Genomic DNA, 26,172 nt, shown 5'->3' on the forward strand with positions numbered 1-26,172 from the left:
TCGGGACGCGGGCGGCACTGTGGGTTAAACCACAAAGCCTAGGACTTGCCGATCAGAAGGTCGGCGGTTCGAATCCCCGCGACGGGGTGAGGTCCCGTTGCTCGGTCCCTGCTCTTGCCAACCTAGCAGTTCGAAAGCACATCAAAGTGCAAGTAGATAAATAGGTACCGCTCCGGCGGGAAGGTAAACGGCATTTCCGTGCGCTGCTCTGGTTCGCCAGAAGCGGCTTAGTCATGCCAGCCACATGACCCGGAAGCTGTACACCGGCTCCCTCGGCCAATAAAGCGAGTTGAGCGCTGCAACCCCAGAGTCGGTCACGACTGGACCTAATGGTCAGGGGTCCCTTTACCCTTACCTGTGATATTCAGTTCAAATCCAGTTTGATGAGTGGAGGGAGAGAGGATGATTGAACACTGAGAGGACGGTGAAGCAAATGGCAGCAAGTTTGGATTTCAAAAGAGTTGCAGGAAATTGCAAGTGTTCCCACAGATGAAGGTAGAGATGGGGAATCTGTGGGCCTCCAGATATTGCTGGACTACAACTCCCATCATGCCTGACTATTGGCTGAATTGGCTGGGTCTGATGGAAGTTGGAGTCCAACAAGAGTCACAAGTTGCCTTCCCTTGCTTTTAACTCCTTATTTAGTTCCAATGAGAAACTATCCTCCCTCCCTTCTAACTAGTCTTTAATGCAGTGTTAGTGATCAAATTCCTGTCCTCATAATTCCTACTTCATTCAGAAAATGAGGCAGAAGGGAAGCAGAACCACTCCACTGGCTGAACTGATGGCATGTTCAATTCCTCCAACTCTTCAACTTTGTGATGACCCAGCAGGGCTTTTCCTATGTTCATATAAAGTTGATTGCCACCCCTCATTGTCTGTTTCCAGCATCATAGGTAGAACAGAGGGAGCTGCCCTTCTACTGAGTAGACCACTGGTCTATCTAGCCCAGTGTTGTCTACACTGGCTGGCAGTGGTTCTCTAGGGTCTTGGACAGGCTTCCTCAAACTCACCCCTCCAGATGTTTTTGGCCTACAACTCCCATGATCCCTAGCTAGCAGGACCAGTGGTCAGGGATGATGGGAATTGTAGTCTCAAAACATCTGGAGGGCTGAGTTTGAGGAAGCGTGGTCTTGGACATGGTTCTTTCCCCCCAGCAATACCTGGAGATGCCAGGGATTGAACCTGGCACCAGGTGCTCTACCACTGAGCTGTGGTCTCTTCGGTTAAATGTAAAGTAAGGTTCCAGTCCACATGATTCTGAATGAAAAGCTATTAGAATAGGAAAAAAAAGGAAGCAGCTTTCTACAGAGTCAGACCATTGAGCTATCTAACTCAGTAAAATGCAAGGGAGGTGGGGTACCTTGTTGGAACGACATCCTAGCTGTCATACAGCCTGGGAACTCTTGCAGCTAATCTTGGACTCTTGAACCTTGGCTTTTGCTCTTGGACTTGGATTTCCTGTTGCTTACTCCCTTGTAAAATCACCCAGCATAGAATCTGTGTTTTTTTCCTAGCCGCTGAGCCAGTGCTGTGAGACTGCTATATTAAAAGTTTGCTTCTTTACTTACACGTAAATGCCTCTGTGGTCTGCTTTTGGGTGGGAGCCAAGGCCGTTACAAGGTATAAATGTGTGCCAGATTCAGTTACACATGCTTAAAGCAGTGGAATCATAATAAAATCATGAGCTGGCACTAGCTGGTCCGTCTCTCCATCGGAGCTGCATTTGCATCTCAGGCAGAAACATTTAGCCTTTCAAGGCACCACAACATTCCCAGCTGCTTAGCTTGTAGACAGAAGGAAACACAATTGTGGGGGCCCTCATCACATCGCTTTCAAAGTGTGGCTGTTTGCCACAAGGCCGTGTGCGGCAGATTCCCACAAAAGCATTCTCCCACGATACTGGAATGGAAACTGCAACCTGCAATTGGCCGGTGACCACCTGCATCTTGCAGCGATTAACTTGCAGCACCAGCAGCGAAACGCTTATTAAAGATACGCAGCCTCAAGAACGGAAAGTGCCGGGATGTGGTTGTTGTTTTTTTAAAAAAATCTTCTTTATTATTAAATGTCGGCTTCTCCACGGGTCAGAGATTTCTTTGGGGTATAAAAAGGACAACATAATAGCAAGGGACATAATGCCATGATACAAAAGAGTACTATTAGGACGTATTAAAATATCATCTGAAATGTGAAGGGCCAAACAAACAATGCTCCTTAAACATCCGCCAGCTAATGGTTTGTAAGACAGCTTGATTGTCCCCAGATGGCCAAATGCTAAACTGACTGCAGGAGAGTAAGAGCTGGAATGGTCTAGTTTTGAGTTCATTCATCCATGAGGATGGAGGCTTCTCTCCTTCCTGTAACAGCAGAGTCCTCTAATGACAGAAGCCCTGAGGAGGAGACGAGGCCGTTCTCTGATCTGTACCACGTGGTGCCACAGTCAGCTGAGCCCACATCTTCTTCCTTGTGCCCCAAGAAGAGATCTCTGCCAACAGATTCCAATGATTGGTAAGCAGACTCATTGGGGGATTAGAAGAGCCTTGAGGAAGCATCCCCATTGCTTAGAACTGCGGTGCTTAGAAGCCAGCGATTGCAGAAAAAGGCAGCAGACTTTAACAGGCTCAGTGCAAGAGGGCTTGATAATGAGGCTGTTAGGTGGATTTGACCAAATCCAAAGGGTGCTCACCAATGGTTCCTTGCCATCCTGGAAAAAAGTGACAAGTGGCATGCCACAGGGTTCTTTTCTGGGCCCAGTGTTGTCCAGGCTCTTTATAAATGACTTGGATGAAAGAGTTGGGAGGATGGTCATCAAATTTGCAGGTGACACCAAGCTGGGAGGGGTAGCTTATACTGCAGAAGACAGAATTGGGATTCAAGATGACCGTTAACAGATTGGAGAACTGGGTCAAAATGAATTCTAATAGGGACAAATGTAAGGTTCTACCCCCTAGGCAGGAATAATCAGATGCACAGATGTAAGATGGGAGACACCTGGCTTGCCAGTAGTACATGTGAAAAGGATATAGGAGTCCTAGTAGACCACAAGCTTAACATTAGTCAAAGGCTAACACAATTCTAGGCTGGATCAACAGAAGTATAGTGACCAGATCTAAGGAAGTAATAGTTCCACTCTACTTTGCCTTAGTCCGACCCTACCTGGAGTACTGTGTCCAGTTCTGAGCACCACAGTTTAAGAAGGATATTGAGAAACTGGAGCATGTACAGAGGAGGGAGACTGAGATGATCAAGGATCTGGTAACCAAGCCTTACAAAGAACAGGTTGAGGGAGCTGGGTATGTGTAGCCTGGAGAAGAGAAGACTGAGAGGTGATATAGGCACCTTCAAATATCCGAAGGGTTGTCACATGGAAGACGGAGCAAGCTTGTATTTTGCTGCTCCAGAGGGTATGACCCAAAACAATGGATTCAAGTTACAAGGAGATTCTGCTAAAGATGAGGAAGAACTTTCTGATGAGAGCTGTTTGACAGTGGAAAGGACTCCCTCGGAAGGTGGCAGGCTCTCCTTCACTGGAGGTTTTTTGAAACACAGGTTGGCTGGCCATCTGTCTGGGGTTCTTTATTGTGAGTCCTGAAACCAATACCCAGGTCCCTCTCCAAGGTGCTGATCCTTGCCTTGTCTTCCTTTCTGCCTGGAATGCTGAGACCACTGACCTCCCCCTTGCTTGGACCATCACGTATTGGTCACTGCAAGAAGAAAACACTGGACTAGTTGGGCCTTTGGTCCGATCCAACAGGGTGCCTCTTAAATTAAGAGTTAGAAGAAAAAGCCTTCATGCATCTGGCAAAACAGACTGTGCCCCATGGAAGTTTTTGCCATAATGGTCTTTAAAATGCCATCGTCCTCCCCTCCCCCCATTTTGTTGCAAGTAGCATATCTACCTCTAGGACAGGCCAAATTCATGAAATTTCCCCTGTGTTTCACCTCTTGATGGGGATGGAGTCTTGCTAACCTGTCACAAAAGTTGGTCAAGCTCAAATACAAATACGTGCATATACATACATAATACATATACATACACACACATACCGTAAATAGCTTAGGTTTCTTTATTTGAAAAAATCAAGCAATATATATGAGAAAGGTTGTTGATGTGAGCATCCCATGCTCACTCACACCCACACTCTAACAGCATTCATTACCTTATCACTCCAGTGCTTTTATAAAGCTTCAGAACGGAGTTAAGAGGAGTTTCACCTGCCTCCATCTAATTGTATTCATTAGCATGTCTACTTTTCACTTTTTAAGAATGTAAGAATGGGAGTGGAGCAATGAAGAAAGGTTGAAGAAAGGTTGCAGCATTTGGGACTTTGGGGTTTAGAGAAAAGGCAACATGCAAGAAAGAGGAGACATGCTAGAAGTTTATAAAATTCATGGCATGGAGAAAGTGAGTAGGTTTTTCTCCCTCTCTCGTAACACTAGGAGGTCATCTCCTGGGCCACCATGCCTCAAACTTCTTAAGTTCTTAAGAACTTAAGAACATCCCTGCTGGATCAAGCCAAAGCAACCTTTTCTCACGGTGGCCAACTAGATGTCTCTGAGAGGTTGGACAACCTTCCATTTGTGATTCTCAGCAATTGGTATACAGAGGCATTCTGCCCCTGACAGTGCAGGCTAGTAGCTAGTAGCCATTGATAGCTCATTTTGTATTTGTATGCAGCTGCCTTGCGTACAAAATCACCAAATGATGGGTGAAGCCTTGACCCAATGCTGAAATACTGTCAGTGGCAAATGGAATTCAGTGGCAAATCCTATCCAAGTATCTGATTTTAAGTTTGTGCAGCATGGCCACTCTGGTTGCAATCCGAAGAGGCTGGAAGAGTGCTGGTTTCAAATCTCACTTCAGCTACAAACTTAATTACGTGGCTGTCAGGGTTGAGCCAGAGGAAGCAGTCTGACATGAACCAGGGTCCCAGAGGGCTGCACCTGGGAGTCAGAGCTAAGAACAAGAATGGGCGAGAAGCCTGGGACCCCGTTGCATCTTAGATACAGAATCACAACACCCCCAAGGGCCTGAGCCATAGCCTGTAAGAAAGATCCAACAGTGCCCAGATCCACAATTCCCACAACACAGGCCACAAACAAGTGTCCCTTGCAAAAACCTCAGACATTTGCCTGCTGAAGGCTCATGGAAGTGAACCACATGATTTCAGGGCCAGCTTGCCCCAGGAAGAAGATGCCTTTCCAACTTCAAATCAGCTATGTCTGGAGCAAAATCTTCAACTCCCATTCTTAGTCAGATACACAACCAGAATACTTTTAGGCTGCTCTGATTTTTCTGGTTCAACCCTTCTCAAGAGACCAAAGACAGGTATCAAAAACAGATCCTCCCCAATGCATCATTCCTTTTAAGAGCAAATCACTGCAATCTAGGACAGAATCTTGCTCATACGGAATGCTACACAGAAAGCTGCCTTATATTGGGGTCAGACCATTAGTGTATCTAGTGCATTACTGCCTACGCTGAGTTGTAGCAGCTCTCCAGGGTTTCTGGCAAGGAGTCTTCCCCAGTCCTAGTTGGAGATGCCAGGACTGAACCCGGGGCCTTCTGCATGCTCTGACACTAAGCTACAGCCCCACCCCCAGAATAGGAAGCTGATTGATAAACTATTAGTTTATCAAGCACAGTATTGTCTACATTGATTAGCAATGGCTCTGCAAGGTCTTTTCCAGCCCTACTTGGAGATGCCAGGGATACGGCAGCAGATGCAGGGCTGCCTTTATCTTCCTTTATACATAAAAATGTCATGCTGTCATCATGCTGAAGTTCACGTGGCTGGCAGCAGGTGGCCGCACCATTTCCAGTGTGATGACAGAATGGCAAGCAGGCAGGCAGGCAAGCAAGCAGCAAGGGCAGCAAGCAGTCCAGGTGAGCTGTTTAAAGGGGTGGGTAAGAGGCAACCTCCATTAAATGCAGCTGCAGAAAATTTTAACAGGGGGAAAGGTACTTCAGAGAGCAGTTTGGCACACCGATGTCTGAAGCGCCTGCCCCCTGTGTTAAATGTGACTGCAGCAAGGTTCAATGGAGGGAGGAACTTCAGAGAGAAGTTTGGAGAAATGTTCTCTGACCACCATAGCTTAGTGGCATAGTGTCTGCCTTTCAAGCGGAAGGTCCCAAGTTCAATCCCTGGTATCTCCCACTAGGGCTGGGAGAGACTCCTGCCTGAAATCCTCCCTGGGGCTGATGGGAGTTGTAGTCCAGCAACATTTGGAGGGCATTGATTGAGGAAGGCAGTTTTAGAGCTGCTGGAGAGAGAGAGGAGCCTTGAGTAGCAGCAACCGCAGCAATTTGAACCAAGAAAATCCCAGCCCTCCTCCAGAAAGCAAAAATGGAGACAGCGATTTAATGGAGACGTGGATCTGAAAACAAAGACTGTCCCTATTAAACATGAACAGCTGGAGCATTTCATTTTACAGTCCCTGGTAAGCATTAAATCATGTATAGAAGAGGCTTCCTTCCTTCACATTCTTCCAGGAGCTGCTGTTCCAGCATTTTAAAAAAATGTTTTTTTTTAGCTACCCGGAGGTATTCTGTACATTGAAAGCACACCACAAGCAACACAGGCGGAAATCGTGACGATGCCCTGTAAAAATGACGCACGGCAGTTATCCATAAATGAAACACCTGATTTTAATTAGCTAATTTAAACTCCAAGAACAATGGTATTGACCTGGGGGGGGGGAATGAAGGAAGGAAAGCAAAGAATGGGGGAAGGAGGTCGAAAATGAAAAAGAGAGAGGCCGATTTACTGGCCTGGGGGCGGTGTGTGTGTGGGGACGATGACAGGCTTTTATGTTCTTTTTGTACCCATGCCTATTTCGTTCCATTATGATGTCATGGGAGGGTGGTAACCTGATGTGACGTCTTCTTATGCAGATAACAACTACAGTGGTATCTTGGGTTACATACGCTTCAGGTTATAGGCTCTGCTAACCCAGAAATAGTACCTTGGATTAAGAACTTTGCTTCAGGATGAGAACAGAAATTGTGCTCTGGCGGCGCGGCGGCAGCAGGAGGCCCCATTAGCTAAAGTGGTGCATCGGCTTAAGAACGGACCTCTGGAACGAATTAAGTACTTAACCCGAGGTACCACTGTATTTGTAGAAACAGAAGGAGAACCCTCACCATTCTCTCCTAAGAAGACTCCTGCCGAATCTGGCAAATCCAGCATCCTATTGTCACAATGGACACCCAGCACCTCTTGTAAACACAAACAGTAAAAAGAAGCGTGTATGCTTGCATATTGCATTCCATGCTCCGACGGCTTCCAGACTGGACTACTGCAATGCACTCTATGTGGGGCTGCCCTTGAAGTTAAGACCATAAGAACAGCCCATTTGGTCTAGTTCCCAACTAGAGGCCTCAATGAGAAGCCCCAAATCAGGACCTGAGTGCAACAGCACTCTCCCCGCTTGCGATTCCCATCAGGTGACATTCAGGAGCGGAGGCAGTGCATAGCCACCATAGTTAGTAGCCACTGGCAACGTTGTCATCTGATACTTTGTCTAACCCTCTTTTACAACCATCCAAATGGGTGGCCACCTACAGTTTAACTATGCTCTCTCTGAAGAAGTATATCTTTTATCTGTCCTGAACATTCTAGCATTCAGCTTCACTGGACGTCCGTGAGTTCTCATGACTTGGAAAAATTCAAATTGCCCCAAATGCGCCAGCCAGATTACTGGTAGAGTTTAGATTTCATATGAACCCTGCTTTAAAATAGCAGCAGCAGTTGCTAGTTTCTTTCCGGGTCCAATTCAAGAAGCTCACGTTAGCATTTAAATCCTTTAAAGCAACTTAGGCCCCGGATATAGGGAAATACTGCCTCTTTCCCTACAGACATCTTAGGTGTTAAGACAGGCAGATGTGGCCCTCTTGATAATTCTGACACCCTTGGAAGATTGGCATGTGGTGGCCCAGGAGAGGTAAAGGTAAAGGACCCTTGGACGGTTAAAGTCCAGTCAAAGGTGACTAGGAGGTTGCGGCGCTCATCTCGCTTTCAGGCCAAGAGAGCTGGAAATTGTCCACAGACAGCTTTCCGGGTCATGTGGCCAGCATGACTAAACCACTTTTGGCACAACGGGACACTGTGATGGAAGCCAGAGTGTACAGAAATGCCGTTGACCTTCCTGCCACAGCGGTACCTATTTATCTACTTGCACTGGAGTGCTTTCAAATTGCTAGGTTGGCAGGAGCTGGGATAGAGCAATGGGAGCTCACCCTATTGTGCGGATTCAAACCACTGACCTTCTGATTGGCAAGTCCAAGATGACAGCACCACACACATCCTTCCCTTTAGCAGGCCCCAGAGGACCTCACAGAGGCATGTCTGGTATTCTTTCACACCTCTTTATCCTGGTTTTTTTTTAGGACCCACCCTGTTCTTTTAATTGTAAACTGTTGTAACTGTATTTAATACTGTTAACTGGTTTTAATATTGTTTTAACCCGCCCTGGGAAGAATGGGCCAGAAATTCCTACAATAGCAACGGTAATATCCCCCCGCCCAGTTGTGGTGAAATGTGCAAAGGAGAACCCAGTAGATGCAGGGAGAGGGTTCTGCAGAAATGACCCTTAATTTTCTCTATAGGATGTAAAGGGTAAAGGGACCCTAACCATTAGGTCCAGTTGTGGATGACTCTGGGGTTGCGGCGCTCATCTCGCTTTACTTGCCGAGGGAGTCAGTGTATAGCTTCCGGGTCATGTGGCCAGCATGACTAAGCCGCTTCTGGTGAACCAGAGCAGCGCACGGAAACACCATTTACCTTCCCGCTGGAGCGGTACCTATTTATCTACTTGCACTTCATACTTTCGAACTGCTAGGTTGGCAGGAGTTGAGACCGAGGAACGGGAGCTCACCCCATTGCGGGGATTTGAACTGCCGACCTTCTGATCAGCAAGCCCTAGGCTCTGTGGTTTAACCCACAGTGCCACCCACGTCCCTCTCTATAGGAACATTGACACATAATGGAAGTTGCGGTTCTAGAGACAGCATCTTAAGTACACACATTCACTGCATTCTGACTTTGCTCTCAAAAATCCTTCTACTGGAAATAAGCAACACAACACAACAGTTCTCTCACCCCGCTCCTGCCCCCTTTTCCTTGTGTTGTCATGCAGAAATACTTTAATCTGATAGAACCATTCAGAAACAAATTTCTTATGCAAATTAACCGAGAACAAGAAGGATCAAATTTGTTAGCTGAGAGGAGTGGAGTGCCAGAGGGCCATGAACCCCAAACAAATCTGTAATGCGCCTTAAAATTATCCACTTCACACAACCTGCTAAACAGCCTGTCAAAAGGCTCTGCTGAGATCTGCTTAGCAATTTAGATCCTGCCTGGATGCAGTGGAGGGGTAGCTTAGCCTGGAATCCTCTTTAACTCAGTTAAATGCTAGCATCTCAACCTATCATCCTTAAGGCAGAAAGGGAAAGTGTGTGGGGGTGGGTGGGAATGAAGCACAGTAGCATGAAAAGCTAATTATAATAATAATAAGGAAAAAAATCTACGTGCGCAACATGACAAAACCTGCGCTTGCAGCAAGCATACAAACCTTGCCAACTTGCAACTTCCCTCCCCTTTTCATATAAATGTAGCTTTATTGATTTCTAATATAGAACAACAATTACAAAAAAGGGAAAAATATACAAAAACGAAACCCCAACTTACACCCCCTCCCCGGTGGATCAGTCTACTCAGTGCTATTTTTCTAGAAAAAGAGGTGCTAGAACTCACCATTAACACCTCCCTTGTTCTCCGAGAGGTGCCTGAACGGAACTCGGTTCTGTAAATTTAACGTTTCGGGCTATTGCAAGGTTAGTAAAAGGTAAAGGGACCCCTGACCATCAGGTCCAGTCGTGACCGACTCTGGAGTTGCGGCGCTCATCTTGCTTTATTGGCCGAGGGAGCCGGCGTACAGCTTCCGGGTCATGTGGCCAGCATGACTAAGACGCTTCTGGAGAACCAGAGCAGCGCATGGAAATGCTGTTTACCTTCCTGCCAGAGTGGTACCTATTTACCTACTTCCACTTTGAGGTGCTTTCGAACTGCTAGGTTGGCAGGAGCTGGGACTGAGCAACAGGAGCTCACCCCGTCACGCGGATTCGAACCGCCGACCTTCTGATCGGCAAGCCCTAGGCTCTGTGGTTTAACCCACAGCGCCACCCGGTCCCTCTTGCAAGGTTAAGCAGTATTTATTTCAAGCTGTTGTCAGCAGAATACCTTTCTTCCAATGGTTGGAGCGCAGTGTATTAATTTTCTCCCAACCAACGTGCAGAGTCTTCCCCAGGATAGAAAAAAATTCCCCTTTAACTCCAAGTAAAATAGAAATTGCCACAAAGTTAGTTTTACCTCAAAACGTTAAACAAAGTAACTGAGGATTTTTAATTCAACACTCACTCCGTAGGGTTGTTCTCTTTTGCTTTCATTCCTGCAACATTGTTTCATGCACCATCTTTTCTCACCGCTGCTGGGACGGATGCCCGTTTTTCGCCCCTCAGCTGTCCGAATCTTTTAAATTTTCGCCGCTATTCAATAGGTAAAGGTAAAGGGACCCCTGACCATTAGGTCCAGTTGTGGCCGACTCTGGGGTTGCAGCGCTCATCTCGCTTTATTGGCCGAGGGAGCCGGCGTACAGCTTCCGGGTCATGTGGCCAGCATGACTAAGCCACTTCTGGCAAACCAGAGCAGTGCACAGAAACGCCATTTACCTTCCCGCTGGACCGGTACCTATTTATCTACTTGCACTTTGATGTGCTTTCGAACTGCTAGGTTGGCAGGAGCAGGGACCGAGCAACGGGAGCGCACCCCGTTGTGGGGATTTGAACCGCCGATCTTCTGATTGGCAAGTCCCAGGCTCTGTGGTTTAACCCACAGCGCCACCCGCATCCCTCATTCAATAGGTATAAATACCCAATTATTAATCAAGATCCGTTTAATCTTGGAAACTTGCCGCTTTCATCAGAAGCCAGAGACTGCGCAATGAGGGGTGAGTGGTGCTTCCCTCTTTGCACCCACAGCTTGATCCCACCCTCAGATCTATTAGCCAAACCCGAGGGACAGGAGAGCATGCAAGGGCGCTGCCAGGTGCCATGTCCCTCACGGTAATCCCCTTGAGGTTCTGAGGTCCGAGGAGCCTTTGTGGAACCTCTAGAAACCCTGCACCGCTTGAGATTCCCGCAGGGCTATCTCGCGCTTCTTTCCAATGGCCGCGGCTCGCCGGAAGTTGAAATGCGCCCTGCCCCCAGGATGTGCACCACACCCCTGTGGGTGATGCACCCCGCCCCCAGGACACGCGGCAGCCCCCCCACCTGCTCTCCGCCCCCCCCCCCCAGTGCTGGAGCATGAAGCTCCGCCACTGCCTCCACCCAGAAAAGCAAGAGGCATTTTCATGGTTGAAGGACACATTCTAGCCAAGTAAGAGCACTCAAGGAGGTTGCAATGCAGGGCCAGTGAGGGGCATAGTTGGGGAAGACTAGAAGGTCACACCTGGGCCCCAGGCCTGATGTTCCCCATACACTAATCTGGGAGCAGATCACATTGAATTCAATTAACTTACTCCCCTGCGGTTGTGCCTAGCACTTTGCTTCCGCTGCACATAACATGATTAGCTGCACCTATCAATATTATGATGGACTATTTCTTTACGAAATATATATAAAAAATGTCCAGTAGCACCTTAGAGACCAGCTAAGTTTGTTCTTGGTATAAGCTTTCGTGTGCATGCAACATTGTTTTATTTTATTTTATATTTTGACTACGTCAGACCAACCCTGCTACCTACCTGAATCTATTTTTTTACGGTCTACCTTTCCATCGTCATTGCAGATCTGTGTTATGCCCCTTGCGGTCAATGCACTCTTGGCAACTGCAATACGCTTGCACATGCCTTACCTCTAGGACAGTGTTTCCCAAATGTGTGTCCTAAGCTGCTTTTGGACTACAATTCCCATCATCCCTGGTTACTGGTCTTGCTGGCTAGGGATGATGGGGTGTTGTAGTCCAAAAACAGCTGGAGACCCAAGTTTGGAAAACCCTGATCTAGAGGGATCTGATCATGCTCCCTCTCTTCCTTCTTGTGCTAGACCTAAAGATCTAGTTGGAAAAGAGGCATGCCAATATTAAACCAAATCAGAATCAAATCAAAAGTGGGAGAAACGATGGCTGTAAACTTTACCTTGGCGCAGGAGGTTTTGTACCCCCTTCCACACATTACTCTCTGCTGTCCGAGTAGGCAAGGAGGATGGGGCCAGAGAGGGGTGTGGCCTGGGGGGGTGAGAGTTCTGAGGGCTAGAGAGAGGGGGGGGGCCAGAGGGCCACATTTAAGTCCTGACCTGGAGGTTCCCAATTGCCAATTCAGAAGGAACACCTGACAGGTCATATGTAAGACCTTTAGCAAGCTCATGGGTGGGGGAATGAAAGGAAAGGTTTGGAGGCTGGTGGGGAATTGGGAAATGAGTAGGAGCCCACAACATCCCCAGCAACAGGCTCTGGGTTCCAGTCTGGCTTCAAATCAGATGGAGCTGTTCTTCTCCCCATTTTGGAAAACAGTTCCATTTGCCAAGCCCAACTACAAACAGGACTGGAGGCAGTTTTGTAAGAGAGGGTGTGTGTGTGTGTGCATCCTAGCGAGGGAATCAAGATGAACTTCCTCCTATATGAATGAGGCCTGCAGCCTAGTTTTCAAAAATGTGTGCGATCCCACTAGAGGTTTCTTCTGCTTCTTTTTTTTTTTAAGGGACTGCAACCCCCCTACTCCACTCTAAGCCATCAAAAACAGCAATTCCCTTACCAATCAATAAGTAATTTATGACTAATACCTGTCTGCCATTTTTAATAGACTAATATTTCAAGCCTATGCAACAATATCGGACCATTTCCCCCTGACCTAGACGTGTTTATGCGAGCAGAGGGACTGCATGCCCCAAATGTCCTGGATCGTTATTTGCTACGTGTATTGCAATCAAATTGTTGCCATGATTTTTGTTGCAGCTGACAGGACCCTAAAAATCATCCTTCAAGAGGGAAATCCCCAATGATCATCACTGGGGTGAGTGTGCCAGCAGCTCAGGGGTGAGAGAGCATCCCTGCTGCCTGGGGAGTGGTCCTAACACTTCATCAGTTCCATTGCACAGAAAGGCTATTGCCTATATTCAACTGTATTTATTTATTTAAAGCATTTTCTTTATGCCATGCTCTTTAACTGGAATGGCTCCTGGGGTGGCTTAGAAAGATCAGTAGTTAAAGAGAGGCTTAACAGATGAAAGACAGGACACGAAAGGAAACAGGAAGGAGGAGGGAGGAGGAAAAGTAAAAAAAAAGGAACCTCAGTTCTTAACGTTTCCAAGTTCTTACAAACACTAGCTGGGATGGAAACAGTTCAAGGAGACTCTCAGCAGAGTTGACGGAGCTGCCCTGCTTCCCTATTCTCCATCAGCTGCAGATTCATGAAGTGGAAACTGATGTCCTATAGCCCACAAAGAACTGTGCATCCTCAACTAGGCCAGATGCCCGTGCCAGGAGCTGGTCAAGCTACAACCAGGTGCCTATAGCTCCATACATACTTCCAGCTCCATTACCATTCTTGCTCATTCATTTTGGCTCAGGACCATACAGCTGGAAGAGCCTCACACAATGAAATAAACTATGAAGGTGACAGTAAAACTGATGGAAAGGTGACAAAATCTCCCCAGGTGTTTGCAAGCAAAGCAGTCTAAGACACAGTTAGGGAACCTCAGGCTGTATGAACCCTCCAAGGCTCTCTATCCAGGTCTTAAGACTCTTTCCAGGCCACACCTACTCTTCCCAGGCCACGCCCCTTACTGGCCACACCCTTCCCAAGTGCTTTAAACCAACCAGGATGTTTCCTTCAACATTAATAATAATAATAATAATAATAATAATAATAATAATAATAATAATATTTTATTTATATCCTGCCCAACCCAGCCGAAGCCGGGCTCAGAGCGGCTAACAACAGTAAAATAATACAGCATTCTAAAATCAATTCATTATAAAATCAGTTCAAATCAAATTGATGGCAACCATTGGGCTAGAGTTCTGTGAAGAATTACCAAAGGAGGGGGTCAGGCTGTGCCTTGGCCAAAGGCCTGGGGGAACAGCTCTGTCTTGCAGGCCCTGCGGAAACATGTCAAGTCTTGCAGGGCCCTAGTCTCTTGTGACAGAGCGTTCCACCAGATCAGAGCCACGGCCAAAAAAGCCCTGGCTCTAGTTGAGGCCAGCCTAACCTCTCTGTGGCCTGGGACCTCCAAGATGTTTTATTTGAAGACCGTAAGGTCCTCCGTGGGACATACCAGGAGAGGCGGTCCCGTAGGTACGAGGGTCCTAGGCCATATAGGGCTTTAAAGGTTAAAACCAGCACTTTTGCTTGGATAGATGATGGAGAGAGAGAGGCATGGGTGCAGAAACTCTACTTTTTTCAGAGCCGCAGAAGCACTACTAAACTGCCTCTACTGCCTGTAAAACATCACACCTGCCTTCACCTTAAATGTCATACTATTTCAGCCAATGTAGGGGTCCTTCTAGGAGTTAATTTATGAGTCCAGGATCTATCTCCCATCCAGAAATTTGACTTGAGATAGACACAGCATTTACACACAGCTGTAGTTGATTTAATTTATTAAGATATTGGTTCCGTTCAAATTAATGGACACGTTTTATAGAGTGAGTTCTCACCAAGAGTTCCATCTCAAATAAATGGCTAATTACTTGGATTCAGACAAAGTGCTCATCCCTAATATATAATAAGGGAACCCATAGATAAAGCACCATTAGTCCTCATTTTTCACTTCTGAGGGAAAGAATCATTGAAATTAATATAGTCTGCGCTTTCTCTCTCTCTCTAACAAAAGACGAGTCTCCTCCTTCTCTTCAAGAAGTGATTAGTACTAAAGTATGAGAGAGAGATTTATTAGCCATCGGAGAACTTCATTCCAAATAGGATTAATAAGAAAATTAATAGAAATGGCTACAAACATTACGCACAGTTGAACAATTACCACTATAGATGAATAGTGGCTGCTAAGAAAGCATCTGGGAAGAGTCAGAAGAACCAAGGAAGAGGAGCCCTGCCGAACCAAAGCAAACACCATCTAGTCATAGAATCACAGAGCTGAAGATTTGGAAGGGACTCCCTCCGAGGGTCATCAAGGCCAACCTCCTGCCAGGCGTGCCAACTCCAGGGTGCTGGGGTGTCTTCAGCCCCCTTGAAATTCCAGGACAACTGGCTGGGCCCTCTCAATGTTGATGGGCTGGAGGAAGTTCCCAACTGTTGACCTCTTCCATCGTGCGTGTGACACGTGTTGGGACATGTGTGTTGGTGCAACCCTCCGATGAGCACCGGTGTCAGATGGGAAGATGCACTGTGCTCATCAGCAGGGGTGCACCAATGTGCCGGACCTTCGGTGCTCTGGCGCAACCCTGCTGGTGAGCCCATTGCTCCTTCCCATCTGGCGCTGATACTCTGGGCTAGTTAGGAGGGTCTAGCACTCTGGTGCGACCCTCTGTTGAACACAGGAAGACTGCTGGGCTCATAACCAGCCCTCTGGCGAGCCCAGTGCGCTGGTGTCACATGTGTGCGTCGTCACACAGGTGTGACTTCACACGTGAGATGAGCCCTCCCCCCCATGTTGGGCACAACTCGGCACCTCTGCTTCCTGCAATGCAAGAATCACAGCTAAAGTATTGCTCCAACCAACACCTTCCGGCATAAGTCCGTTCCACTGTCCCACAGCTCTTACCACCAGAAAGTTTTCCCCATCCTGTTGACTGCCATGGCCAGGTGCATCTTGGGAAGCCCACAGTGCAGGACATGAAGGCAATGCCCCTCTCCCACAGTTGTCCCCCAGCAGCTGGCAATTCAACAGCATGGTGACATTGCCTCCTCTGACCACTTGGAGACCGGGATGGTCACTAAAGGAAAAGGCTGTAGCTAAGCAGTAGATTGCAGGGATGTGGGTGGCACTGTGGGTTAAACCACAGAGCCTAGAACTTGCCAATCAGAAGGTCGGTGGTTTGAATCCCCGCAACGGGGTGAGCTCCCGTTGCTCGGTCCCTGCTCCTGCCAACCTAGCAGTTTAAAAGCACATCAAAGTGCAAGTAGATAAATAGGTACCGCTCCGGTGGGAAGGTAAACGGTGTTTCCGTGCGCTGCTCTGGTTCACCAGAAGCAGCTTAGTCATGCTGGCCACATGACCTGGAAGACTCCCTCGGCCAGTAAAGTGAGATGAGTGCCGCAACCCCAGAGAAGGCCACGACTGGACCTAATGGTCAGGGGTCCCTTTACCTTTAAGCAGTAGATCACAGTGGCAAAAGGCCCTAGGTTCATTCCCTGGATGTGAGGCTGGGAATGCCCCGCATCCGAAACCCAGGAGCGTTACTGCAAGTCAGTGTAGAGTCTATACTGAGATAAACGGACCAACACTCTGGCTTGGTGCAAAACTACTTCCCATGTCCAGCTCCCAGCCACTCCAGCTCAGCCAAGGGCCTCCGGGGCCAGGGCTTAGACTGGGGTATAGTCACCTATGGTCCTGGCCTGGCCTTGTCCCCCAGCACATTTGTCCAGCTGCTCTTTCGACCTGCTGATCCAGGTTCCTTTCTCTTGCAAAAGGTGACTCCCTTCTCCCTTCCGTGACCCAAAGGCGTGTGTTTTTGAGACAGCGGAGTCAGTTCAGCAAGAGGCCAAACCTGTTCTTTTAGCCTCCTTTTGGTGAGCTGAATAAATAGCTGCGTTTGCTGCATTGCCAGAGTCCCTGCATTGTCCAGATGTCCATGCTGCATAAGAAAATTTAGAGTACAGGAAGCTGACTTAGTCAAACTACTGGTGCATCTAGTAGCTTATTACTGTCCTCACCAGGGTTGGGGAACATCAGGCACAGAGAGCAGATGCAGCCCCCTAGGTCTCTTGACCTGGTCCTTGGGACCTTCCACAGGCCCTGCCCTCTTTCCCCAGGTGCCGACTCTCAGCAGTCCTGCTTTGTGCCCTGATTGGGTGTTTTTGACTGGTTGGAATGGGTCCTTGAGGATGCAATACCCACGAAAGAGTAGTAGCGGTTGAAATTGATGGAATATGCTGAATTGGAAAGTTTAACTAGTAAAAATAGAGAACGAGATGAGACGGCCTTTAAGGAAGGTTGGAAAATGTAGATTATTTTTTTAAAAAAATATTGCAAACATATTAAAACGCTGGCAGGTTTAGAGTAAGGTCAGCAATAAAAGTCATTCTGAGAATAAGGAGAAGGAAGGAAGGAAGGCATAAGTCAATTATAATATGCAGCAGCAATAGATAATTTGAGGAAGCCATGGAAGGCTGGAAGGGAAGTCAACTATCAAGGGAATGTATATTGGAAAGTGTTTACCAATTGTATTTTATTTTTGGAAAATTTGTAAGTAAATAAAAAAATGGAATGTGTCCTTGAACTCTGATAATGCCTCTTTGCATGAACTCCCATGCAGAACTGGAATTTACATTCATGGCTCTGCCCATTTTTGCCTTTGCCCTGCCCCTGGGCAGGTTCCCCAGCCCTGGCAATGGATCTCCAGGGTTTCAGGCAGGAGACATTCCCTTTTGCTTGCAAAAACGAAGGAAGATTCTAGTCCTCATGGTTCTGAATAAAGGGCTGATTTAAGGAGGAATGCAGGAAGCGGCCTTGTACCAAGACACACCTTTGGTCTACCTAGCTCAGTATTACCTACACTGACTGGCAGCAGTTCTCCAGGATTTTAGTTAGGGATCTCTCCCAGTCCTACTTGGAGATGCAGGGGACTGAACCTGGGACCTTCTGCTTGCAAGGTAGATGCCCTGCCACTGGGCTACGGTCCTGCTCCATTATAGCTCAAGACTCTTAATCTCAGGGTCATGAGTTCGAGCCCCACATTGGAATACATGGCTTTTGGGGTCCCAACTTTACAATTCTATGATCCTATTCTTCCAGAAGGGATGCAGGTGGCGCAGAAGGTTGAACCACAGAGCCTAGGACTTGCCGATCAGAAGGTCGGCGGTTCGAATCCCCGCGACGGGGTGAGCTCCCGTTGCTCGGTCCCTGCTCCTGCCAACCTAGCAGTTCGAAAGCACGTCAAAGTCAAGTAGATAAATAGGTACCGCTCTGGTGGGAAGGTAAACGGTGTTTCCGTGTGCTGCTCTGGTTCGCCAGAAGCGGCTTAGTCATGCTGGCCACATGACCTGGAAGCTGTACGCCAGCTCCCTTGGCCAATAAAGCGTGATGAGCGCCGCAACCCCAGAGTTGGCCACGACTGGACCTAACGGTCAGGGGTCCCTTTACCTTTTATCCTTCCAGAATTAGTCTAATCCCCCGTTTAACACCATCTAAATCATTGTGACCTGATCCAGAATCCCACCAGCTCCTGAGATTCATGTGACCAGCCTATTTTGCATCTCGACATAATAATTTTCACCCAAGTTGTCTGTGCCAGGCATTTTCCTCCATTCTTTTCCTGCGTTTGGAAAAGTGTTCATTTCCGCGGCACAAGAAAGGAGGGTGGTAGGCGGCTTATCGTAGCATTTGCACTACAGTAAACAGCCGATCAAAAACCTTCCCTGGCAATGCATTTCCACGCATCTCAGAGGCGGACCGATTAATCCCTGTTCTGCATTCAGGCTACGATAAGGTAAGCCCCTCTTCAGCAGATCGCTGGGATTTTAAGGGGCTCAAGGAAAGAGGCATCTCAGCAATTTTTGCAGGTTTGGAAGCAGCGAACTGGAAGGGAGAAAAAGAATTAATCAAAGGGAGCAGAGCGCAGGAGTCTTCCCTCTCCAAATAAGAATTAACATCTGTTACTAAAATTGCGGCTGTTGCTGAGTCTGTGTCGGGAGTAGAGAGCTGTGTAAAGCAAAGCGCTACTGGAGCCCGTCAAGCATAGCCAAACATACACCCACATTCAGCAGGAGAACAGTTCAGGTGGCCGTCAAGCTCTTGCTGTGCTCTGTTCGTGTGGCAACATGCAGACTCTCTTCAGCTTAAGAACAAAACAACAACAACAAAAGAGCCTGGCTGCTGCATCAGGCCATAGGCCCATCAAGTCCGGCATTCTGCCCTCAGAGTGGCCAGCTAGACGCCTGAGAGAAGTCTGTAAGCAGGACCTGAGTGTAACAGCAGCTCTCCCCTCCTGCAGTTTCCAGCCGCTGCTTTTCAGAAGCATGGACTGCCCCCAACCATGAAGGGAAAACGTAGGGGTGATGTCAGAGACTGGGCAAGAAGGAGGAATGGTGGAGACCACCTCCCCATCCTGACCCTTCCAGGGAAGAGGAAGACAGTATAGATTTACAACAGTGGATTGAGGGAGGTCGCAGCTCAGAGGCAGATGAGGGGAAAAGCTGGGAAATCGTGGGAGAGCCAGAGTAACATGTTGTCATTAGAAAGCATCCCAGACCTCCATCTCCCAGAACCCGGCGAGCCTTAAAAGTAGGAGAGCAAAGAACTCGAAGAGAGAGGGTATGTAGCAGCACCTGAAGAGGAGGTGATGATGATGAATGAGGAAGTGGGAGAGACGGAGGGGTGGAGATTCACTTGAGACAACACCCTTATCCAAGATTTTGGGTTCTATAGCTTCTCTCTGTAAAGATTGAAATAAAAAGGGACTGTAATATACTTTTCCTTATCTTTATACCGTATTTTTCGCCCCATAGGACGCACAGGCCCATAGGACGCACCAAGTTTTTTTGGGGGGAAATAAAGAAAAAAAATTTTATTCCCCCCCCCAGGTGCTTGTGGGGCCGGCAGCGGGGAGAAGCGTTCTTCTCCCCGCCGCCCGCCTGCAGACCAGGTCCGGGGACAGCGGGAAGACGCACTGCGCCTCCCCGCTGTCCCCGGAGCTTGTGGGGCTGGCAGCGGGGAGAAGCGCTCTTCTCCCCGCCGCCCACCTGCAGACCAGGTCCGGGGACAGCGGCTTCAGGAGAGCCGCAGCGCCAGCTCCACAAGGTCGGGGGACAGCGGGGAGGCGGAACACCGCCATCCCGCTGTCTCCCGATGTGGTTTGGAGGCTGACAGCGGGGAGACGCGCTGCGGCTCTCCTGAAGCCTGCATTCGCCCCATAGGACACACACACATTTCCCCTTCATTTTTGGAGGGGGAAAAGTGCGTCCTATAGGGCGAAAAATACGGTACTTTCCTGGGCAACCAGCTGGGAGCTGCTGACAGCATCCTGACAGGCTAGTAGCTACTGGTAACCTAATCCTCTGCAAATTTGTTTAACCTGAATCCCAAAAAGACAAAGGGGTATATGTCCTGTGTTCTCTATTTACTAAGGGTGAGGGTGGGAACGAAGGGCGCATGACGGCCTCTGTGAGCTACTTTGCAAGGGTCATTCCAGCCTCACAAAGCGGCTCAGGGCTGGTGACGCTAGGCTGGCAAACAGTGGGCTCCTTTCACCCTCCGCACCCTGCCCACCACAGCACCATGAAAGCACGCTCTGCCACTGCTATTTACCCAAGGGCAGATCAGGTTTAAGGTGCTGGTTTTAACCTTTAAAGCCCTATACGGCCTAGGACCCTCGTACCTACGGGACCGCCTCTCTTGGTATGTCCCACGGAGGACCTTACGGTCTTCAAACAAAAACATCTTGGAGGTCCCGGGCCACAGGGAGGTTAGGCTGGCCTCAACCAGAGCCAGGGCTTTTTCGGCCGTGGCCCTGATCTGGTGGAACGCTCTGTCACAAGAGACTAGGGCCCTGTGGGACTTGACATCTTTCCGCAGGGCCTGCAAGATGGAGCTGTTCCACCAGGGCTTTGGCCAAGGCACAGTCTGACTCCCTCTCCCCTCCTGTAATCCTCATAGAACTCTAGTCCAATGGTTACCATTAATTCGATTCTGAATTGATTTTAGAATGTATTTTAAGTAATTGACTGTGATTTTATGTAAATTGTGCTATTTTTACTGTTGTTAGCCGCTCTGAGCCCGGCATTGGCTAGGGAGGGCGGGATATAAATAAATTATTATTATTATTATTATTATTATTATTATTATTATTATTATTAGCTTTGGGAAAGGCAGCCTTAATCTCGGAGCACCACAATCTGAATCCTTCTGAGTCTCCCCTCCCCACGCCAGCTACAACAAAGGAGATTCCGAATAAAACATCAGGAAGAACTTTCCTACAGGAAGAGCTGTTTGACAGAGGGATGGGATCCCACCAAGAGGGGGGTGGACTCCCCTTCTATGGAGGTTTTTAAGCAGAGATTGTTTGGCCATCTGTCATGAATGATCTAGCTGAGACTGCTGCATTGCAGGGGGTTAGACTGGATGACCCTCGGAGCCCCTTCCAACTCTACAATTCTATGATTCTATATGGTCCAACTAGCTCAGTATTGTCCACACTGACCGGCAAAGACGCTCCCAGGTTTTAAGAGAGAGGTCAAATTTGGAGATGCCAAGGATGGAACTGGCAACTCTCTGTGCTCAGAGTGGAGGAGGGACAGAACAGTCCATAGTTGAAAGCAGACTCACATTCTCCCCCCCTTCCCCCCCCCCCACACTGGACCTCAGAAACTAGGCTGGGCAGAGCAGCAGACTCACATTCTGAGAAATTGAGGCAGAATGAAGACAGATAAGAATTTAACAAGTGGTGCCTTACAATACTGTGCATTTAACAAAAAAGAAAGAGAAGGTCAGGTTCAACCTCCAGCATCTCTACAGCTAAAAGAATCAGGGAGCAAGTGGCCTGGAAGCCTCTCCTCTGTCTGAGACTAAAGAGCTGCTGCCAGTCGACCCTACTAAGTAGCCCCTAGATCAGGGCTCAGCAAACTTTTTCAGCAGGGGGCCGGTCCACTGTCCCACAGACCTTGTGGGGGGCCAGACTATATTTTGGAAAAAAATATGAACAAATTCCTATGCACCACAAATAACCCAGAGATGCATTTTAAATAAAAGCACACATTCTACTCATGTAAAAACACACTGATTCCCGGACCGTCTGCGGGCCGGATTGAGAAGGCGATTGGGCCAGATCCAGCCCCCGGGCCTTAGTTTGTCTACCCATGCTCTACAGGCATTGGAAGCTGCCTCCTTACCACTGATTTTCATTGCATTTCTCCTCTGCTCTCGCTTTCTCCTGCTTGCTAAACAGACTGTGCTTTTATCATGTTTGAGTCTAACGTCTTTTGATGGCATTTCTCCGCAACCTTTGGAAAGTACCAGAAGAGAGGAACCCACATGTGGTGTGTTGTGCAGCTTGGAGTTTATATTTAGAGTCTCTTGGTGCCCAGCATGAACCGCTGGAAGTTGCTTTCCTCTGCAGGTAATTTGGATAGATGGGAGCAATCAGGACTGGCGGTTTAGTGTAGCTATGAAATGCCGCATCCACGCTGAGCTTCTAGTACATTAGCAGAGAGAACCCCCCCTCCCTCTCCTTTTGCACCAGCAGGGCCATGCAGAACTCTGCATATGAACAACAGAGTCCTGCTGGATCAGAGCGTAAGGTCCATCTAGCCCACAGGTGCTTATGGGAAACCCCTAATATGGGAGTCTCCACAAGGTGGTGACCTTGGGTGCCATGATGCCCTTGAGGTCTTCTCCTGGCACTCACGGAGCTTTTGAGCTGCCCCACGAGATAGTGAAGGTGGTTAGCTTCACAGCCCTCGAAAAGGACATAGAGTTGAAGGAAGAGGTTGATAGAGGGGCACTCTTTCCATCTGACCACATCAGGCAGGGATCTCTAAAAATACCTACCGGGTAGCCCGATTCCCTTCCTTTGCAAAACTTCCAACAGTGATTGAATAGCACCCCTCCCGGCCTCCCAGTTGTGCCAGCGAAAAGAACCTGTGTGTATGTGTTTGAGGTCCGGAAGGTGTGTAAAAAAGGCTTATATGTTTGAAGACCAATTGTGCCCTGCCCCGTAATGTCCCCGAAGGCACAGCCATTTCCCCATTGGTGAAAGAATCCCTTTTTGTGGGACATGGGAATAGAAGGATGGGGGTGGGAAAAGGTTGGCTCTGGGCTTTGGGGGACGACTGAGCTATTTCCCCATTTTGTAGCACCTTTGCATGGTTCCCAGGTTAGATCAGCAACCTTTCGTCCTGACTGCGGTTTCTCATTCCCATTCTTTATTTTGCCTTCACTGGCCTTACCCTCACCTGGCCTTACCCTCACCCTCACTCGGTTGCACCCAGCCAAGTTTTGCTCCGAGTTGACCCACTGAAGTTTGGGGGCCTAAGTCAGCTGTGTCTGTTAATTTCAGTGGGCCTGCTCTGAGTAACCGGCTGCCATTTAACAACCTCGAGGTTGTCCATGTGGGCTTTATTTCATGACATCACATCAGAGGAGCATCAGTACATTATTGTGGTCGAGGGTGCGTGGAATCTGCAACACAGCCAAAGGGATGAAACAGGGCCCAAATGAGGCCGAGGGCCCAGACGTTACAGAACAGAACTGTAGAGTGGGAAGGGAATGAAATGTGTGCTGCTCAAAGCTCACAAATGAGGCAAGCAGCTTGGGCTTGGAGAGGCGTGGCAAACAGAGCGAATGATGCACATTTCATGTCATGACAATATACAGAAGGGAAGTCCAGGTCTTACCTTGGAGGGCTTCTTTGGCTCTAGCGAGCTCCTGCTCTTTCTGCGCCAGCTGGACCTTGAGCTCGGTGGCCGAGAGGATCTCCGTCGACTTGCCGCCGTGGGTTTCCTCCAGGTCTTTCGTTAGCATTTCCTTCATCTGCCGGAGCAAGTGAACCTCCTCTTGAAGCTGGGACACCTCTTCCCGGAGAAGCACTGCGAGGAAAGAGGAACACAATGTCAGGAAGTGAGGGGCCGGCATTCTCCTTCGGCTCAGGAAGATCTCCGGGGAATCTTGAGGGTTAGAATCGCAGGATCCCAAGTGCCGTTTCAGTTCTGCTGTTGCTGTTTTAAGGAACCACCGCAACAGCGCCAGCTCTGTGGTGTAATATAAAACACTGCAGAGATGTGACCTTCGAGATGCTGCTGGGACTACAAATCCCATAGGCCATGCCCATGGGATTTGGAGCTCAGCAATGTCTGAGAGCATCAGGGTTCCTATCTGTGGAGCAGAGGTTAGAACAGTGCTTCCCAAACGTGGGTCTCTAGCTGGCTTTGGACTACAATTCCCATCATCCCTGACCACTGGTCTTGGTAGCTAAGGATGATGGAAGTTGTAGTCCCAAAACAGCTGGAGATCCAAGTTTGGAAAACACTGGGTTAGAGTGTCAGACAAGGGCCAGGGGAACCTGGGTTCAAATCCCTACTCTGAGTGACCTTGAGCCAGTCACAAACTCCCAGCATGGCACAAGGTTGTTGTGAAGGGAAAATGGAGGTGGACCACATACAAGGCTGTGAGCCCATTGGAGGGAATGGGATTAAAAATAAAACTGCGAGTCTTTATACAGATCCATTGTGTGATCGTGCTTGGGATGCATTCTGTACAGTTATGGTTGCTGCATCCTCTGAAGGATATTGTCCAGGACAGGGCAAGCAATATTACCAAGGTGTGCAGCTGGGAAGGGCAGAGAGAATGAATTTGATCTCCCCTCCTCCTGAGCAGGTTAGCACAACCACCTTTATTCTGAATGAATGAACAGCCCCTCAACACCACAGTGGGGCTGATCTACTTTTATTATGTATTTTTAAGCTGTGCTTCAGCTGAAAAAAGGACAGCTTACATAGGAACCAACTCCTGGGGGCTGAGGTCCACCCCCCTCACTCCAATAAAATATTTGAGGGGGCTGCCCCTCCGCAAGTTGATGGGCATTGTCATTCAAATGGTGTGCGTGGGCTATATCATGTGATCACATCTGCAGGGCGGAGCTTACATGCCCCCCATTTTATTCAAGTTGACACCCTTGGCAGCTTACCTAAGTTGGTTTCAGAAGCTCAACACAGAAGGAAAGGAAGTTGGGAAGGATGAGGTCTGCAAAATATGGGCAGTATCTTTCTGCTGCGGGCAGGTTATTGGGTTGTGACCTGAGCCACAATCTTCCTCCTTGCCAAACCTGTATTTCCCCCCATTCTAAGCCCTTTGTTCTAAGCCGAACTTTTCACTACGTTCTTTGGCAACAGGACAGTGGGAGGGCACGGTTTTGGGAACAACAGCCTGCCCTTCCCAACAGGGACACAAAAGAATGAATAGAACCCGGGTGGTGCAAAAACAAGGTAATTCAGAAGCAAAATGGAGAGGGGTGGGGAAAAGGGTGGTTGCTTCGAGCAGGGTTAATATTATGTTTTTCAAAGCCAAGCCACATAACCTCAATACTTGTGAGAGCTGGGCAGGGAAGTCCTTTGGCTCCGGTGGGAAAAGGGAAAGCTACACAAAAGGTTTCATCTTAATTGAGGTTTTTTGCAAGCCTGATCTGGGACCAAAGGACAACCCCATGCCAACCCTGGTAGGCAGGCAGAAAGAACAGAAGATTCTTTCTGTGTGCTTCCTTCTCCAGCTGGCACGGGAAACAGAGGGCACCTGGTCAAATGTGCAAGGTGCTGGATATTCTGTGAGGGCATGTGATAAACACCAGCATCTCCCCAGGGAAATCTTTCTGGTCACCTCAACTCAAAAAGGATGTCGTAGGCTTGGGACAGTTTCAGCAAAAGGCACCAAAATGAGCAAGGGGATGGGGCAACTCCCCTGTGGGGAAATGTTTGGGACTTTTTAGTTTAGAGAAAAGGCAAGTAAAAAGGGGACATGACAGAAGTTTATAATACTATACAGGCCATGGAGAAAGCAGACAGAGAAAAGCTTTTCTCTCTCATAAGATTAGTAACCTGCAGCTGTTGATGGGCAGCTATATAAATTTAATGCATGATAACAATAAACACCACTACCAAAGTGATACTCTTGTTTCTGAACAGTTAAGTGCTGTTCAACATACCCCTTACTATTGCCATCATTTTCCTAATGTTTGTTTTGCTCTCACCAGCCCTTTCCCTCACTGCCGGTTGTGGACAGTGAAGGCACAGAAGGAAAGCGAGCTTGGTGGCATGAAGTACAGCAGGCTTAGGCAAACTCGGCCCTCCAGATGTTTTGGGACTACAACTCCCATCATCCCTAGCTAAGAGGACCAGTGGTCAGGGATGATGGGAGTTGTAGTTCCAAAACATCTGGAGGGCCGAGTTTGCCTATGCTTGAAGTGCAGCATCGAAACACTGTGCATATATTCACAATGAATTTATACA

The 26,172-nt window shown here is 48.3% G+C and overlaps 1 protein-coding gene across 2 annotated transcripts in view; it reads right to left on the minus strand.

Annotated features, from left to right (window-relative positions):
• Positions 1-26,172, minus strand: part of KAZN (kazrin, periplakin interacting protein) — a 218,898-nt gene that overhangs the window by 25,692 nt on the left and 167,034 nt on the right. For both annotated transcript variants that reach the window (XM_053400526.1, XM_053400525.1), the window contains exon 2: positions 23,569-23,760. In XM_053400526.1, coding sequence (XP_053256501.1) covers positions 23,569-23,760 — 192 coding nt within the window. The remainder of the gene's footprint in view (positions 1-23,568; positions 23,761-26,172) is intronic.

This window comes from Podarcis raffonei, chromosome 8, assembly GCF_027172205.1.
Source record: "Podarcis raffonei isolate rPodRaf1 chromosome 8, rPodRaf1.pri, whole genome shotgun sequence".
NCBI classification, from domain to species: Eukaryota; Metazoa; Chordata; class Lepidosauria; order Squamata; family Lacertidae; genus Podarcis; species Podarcis raffonei.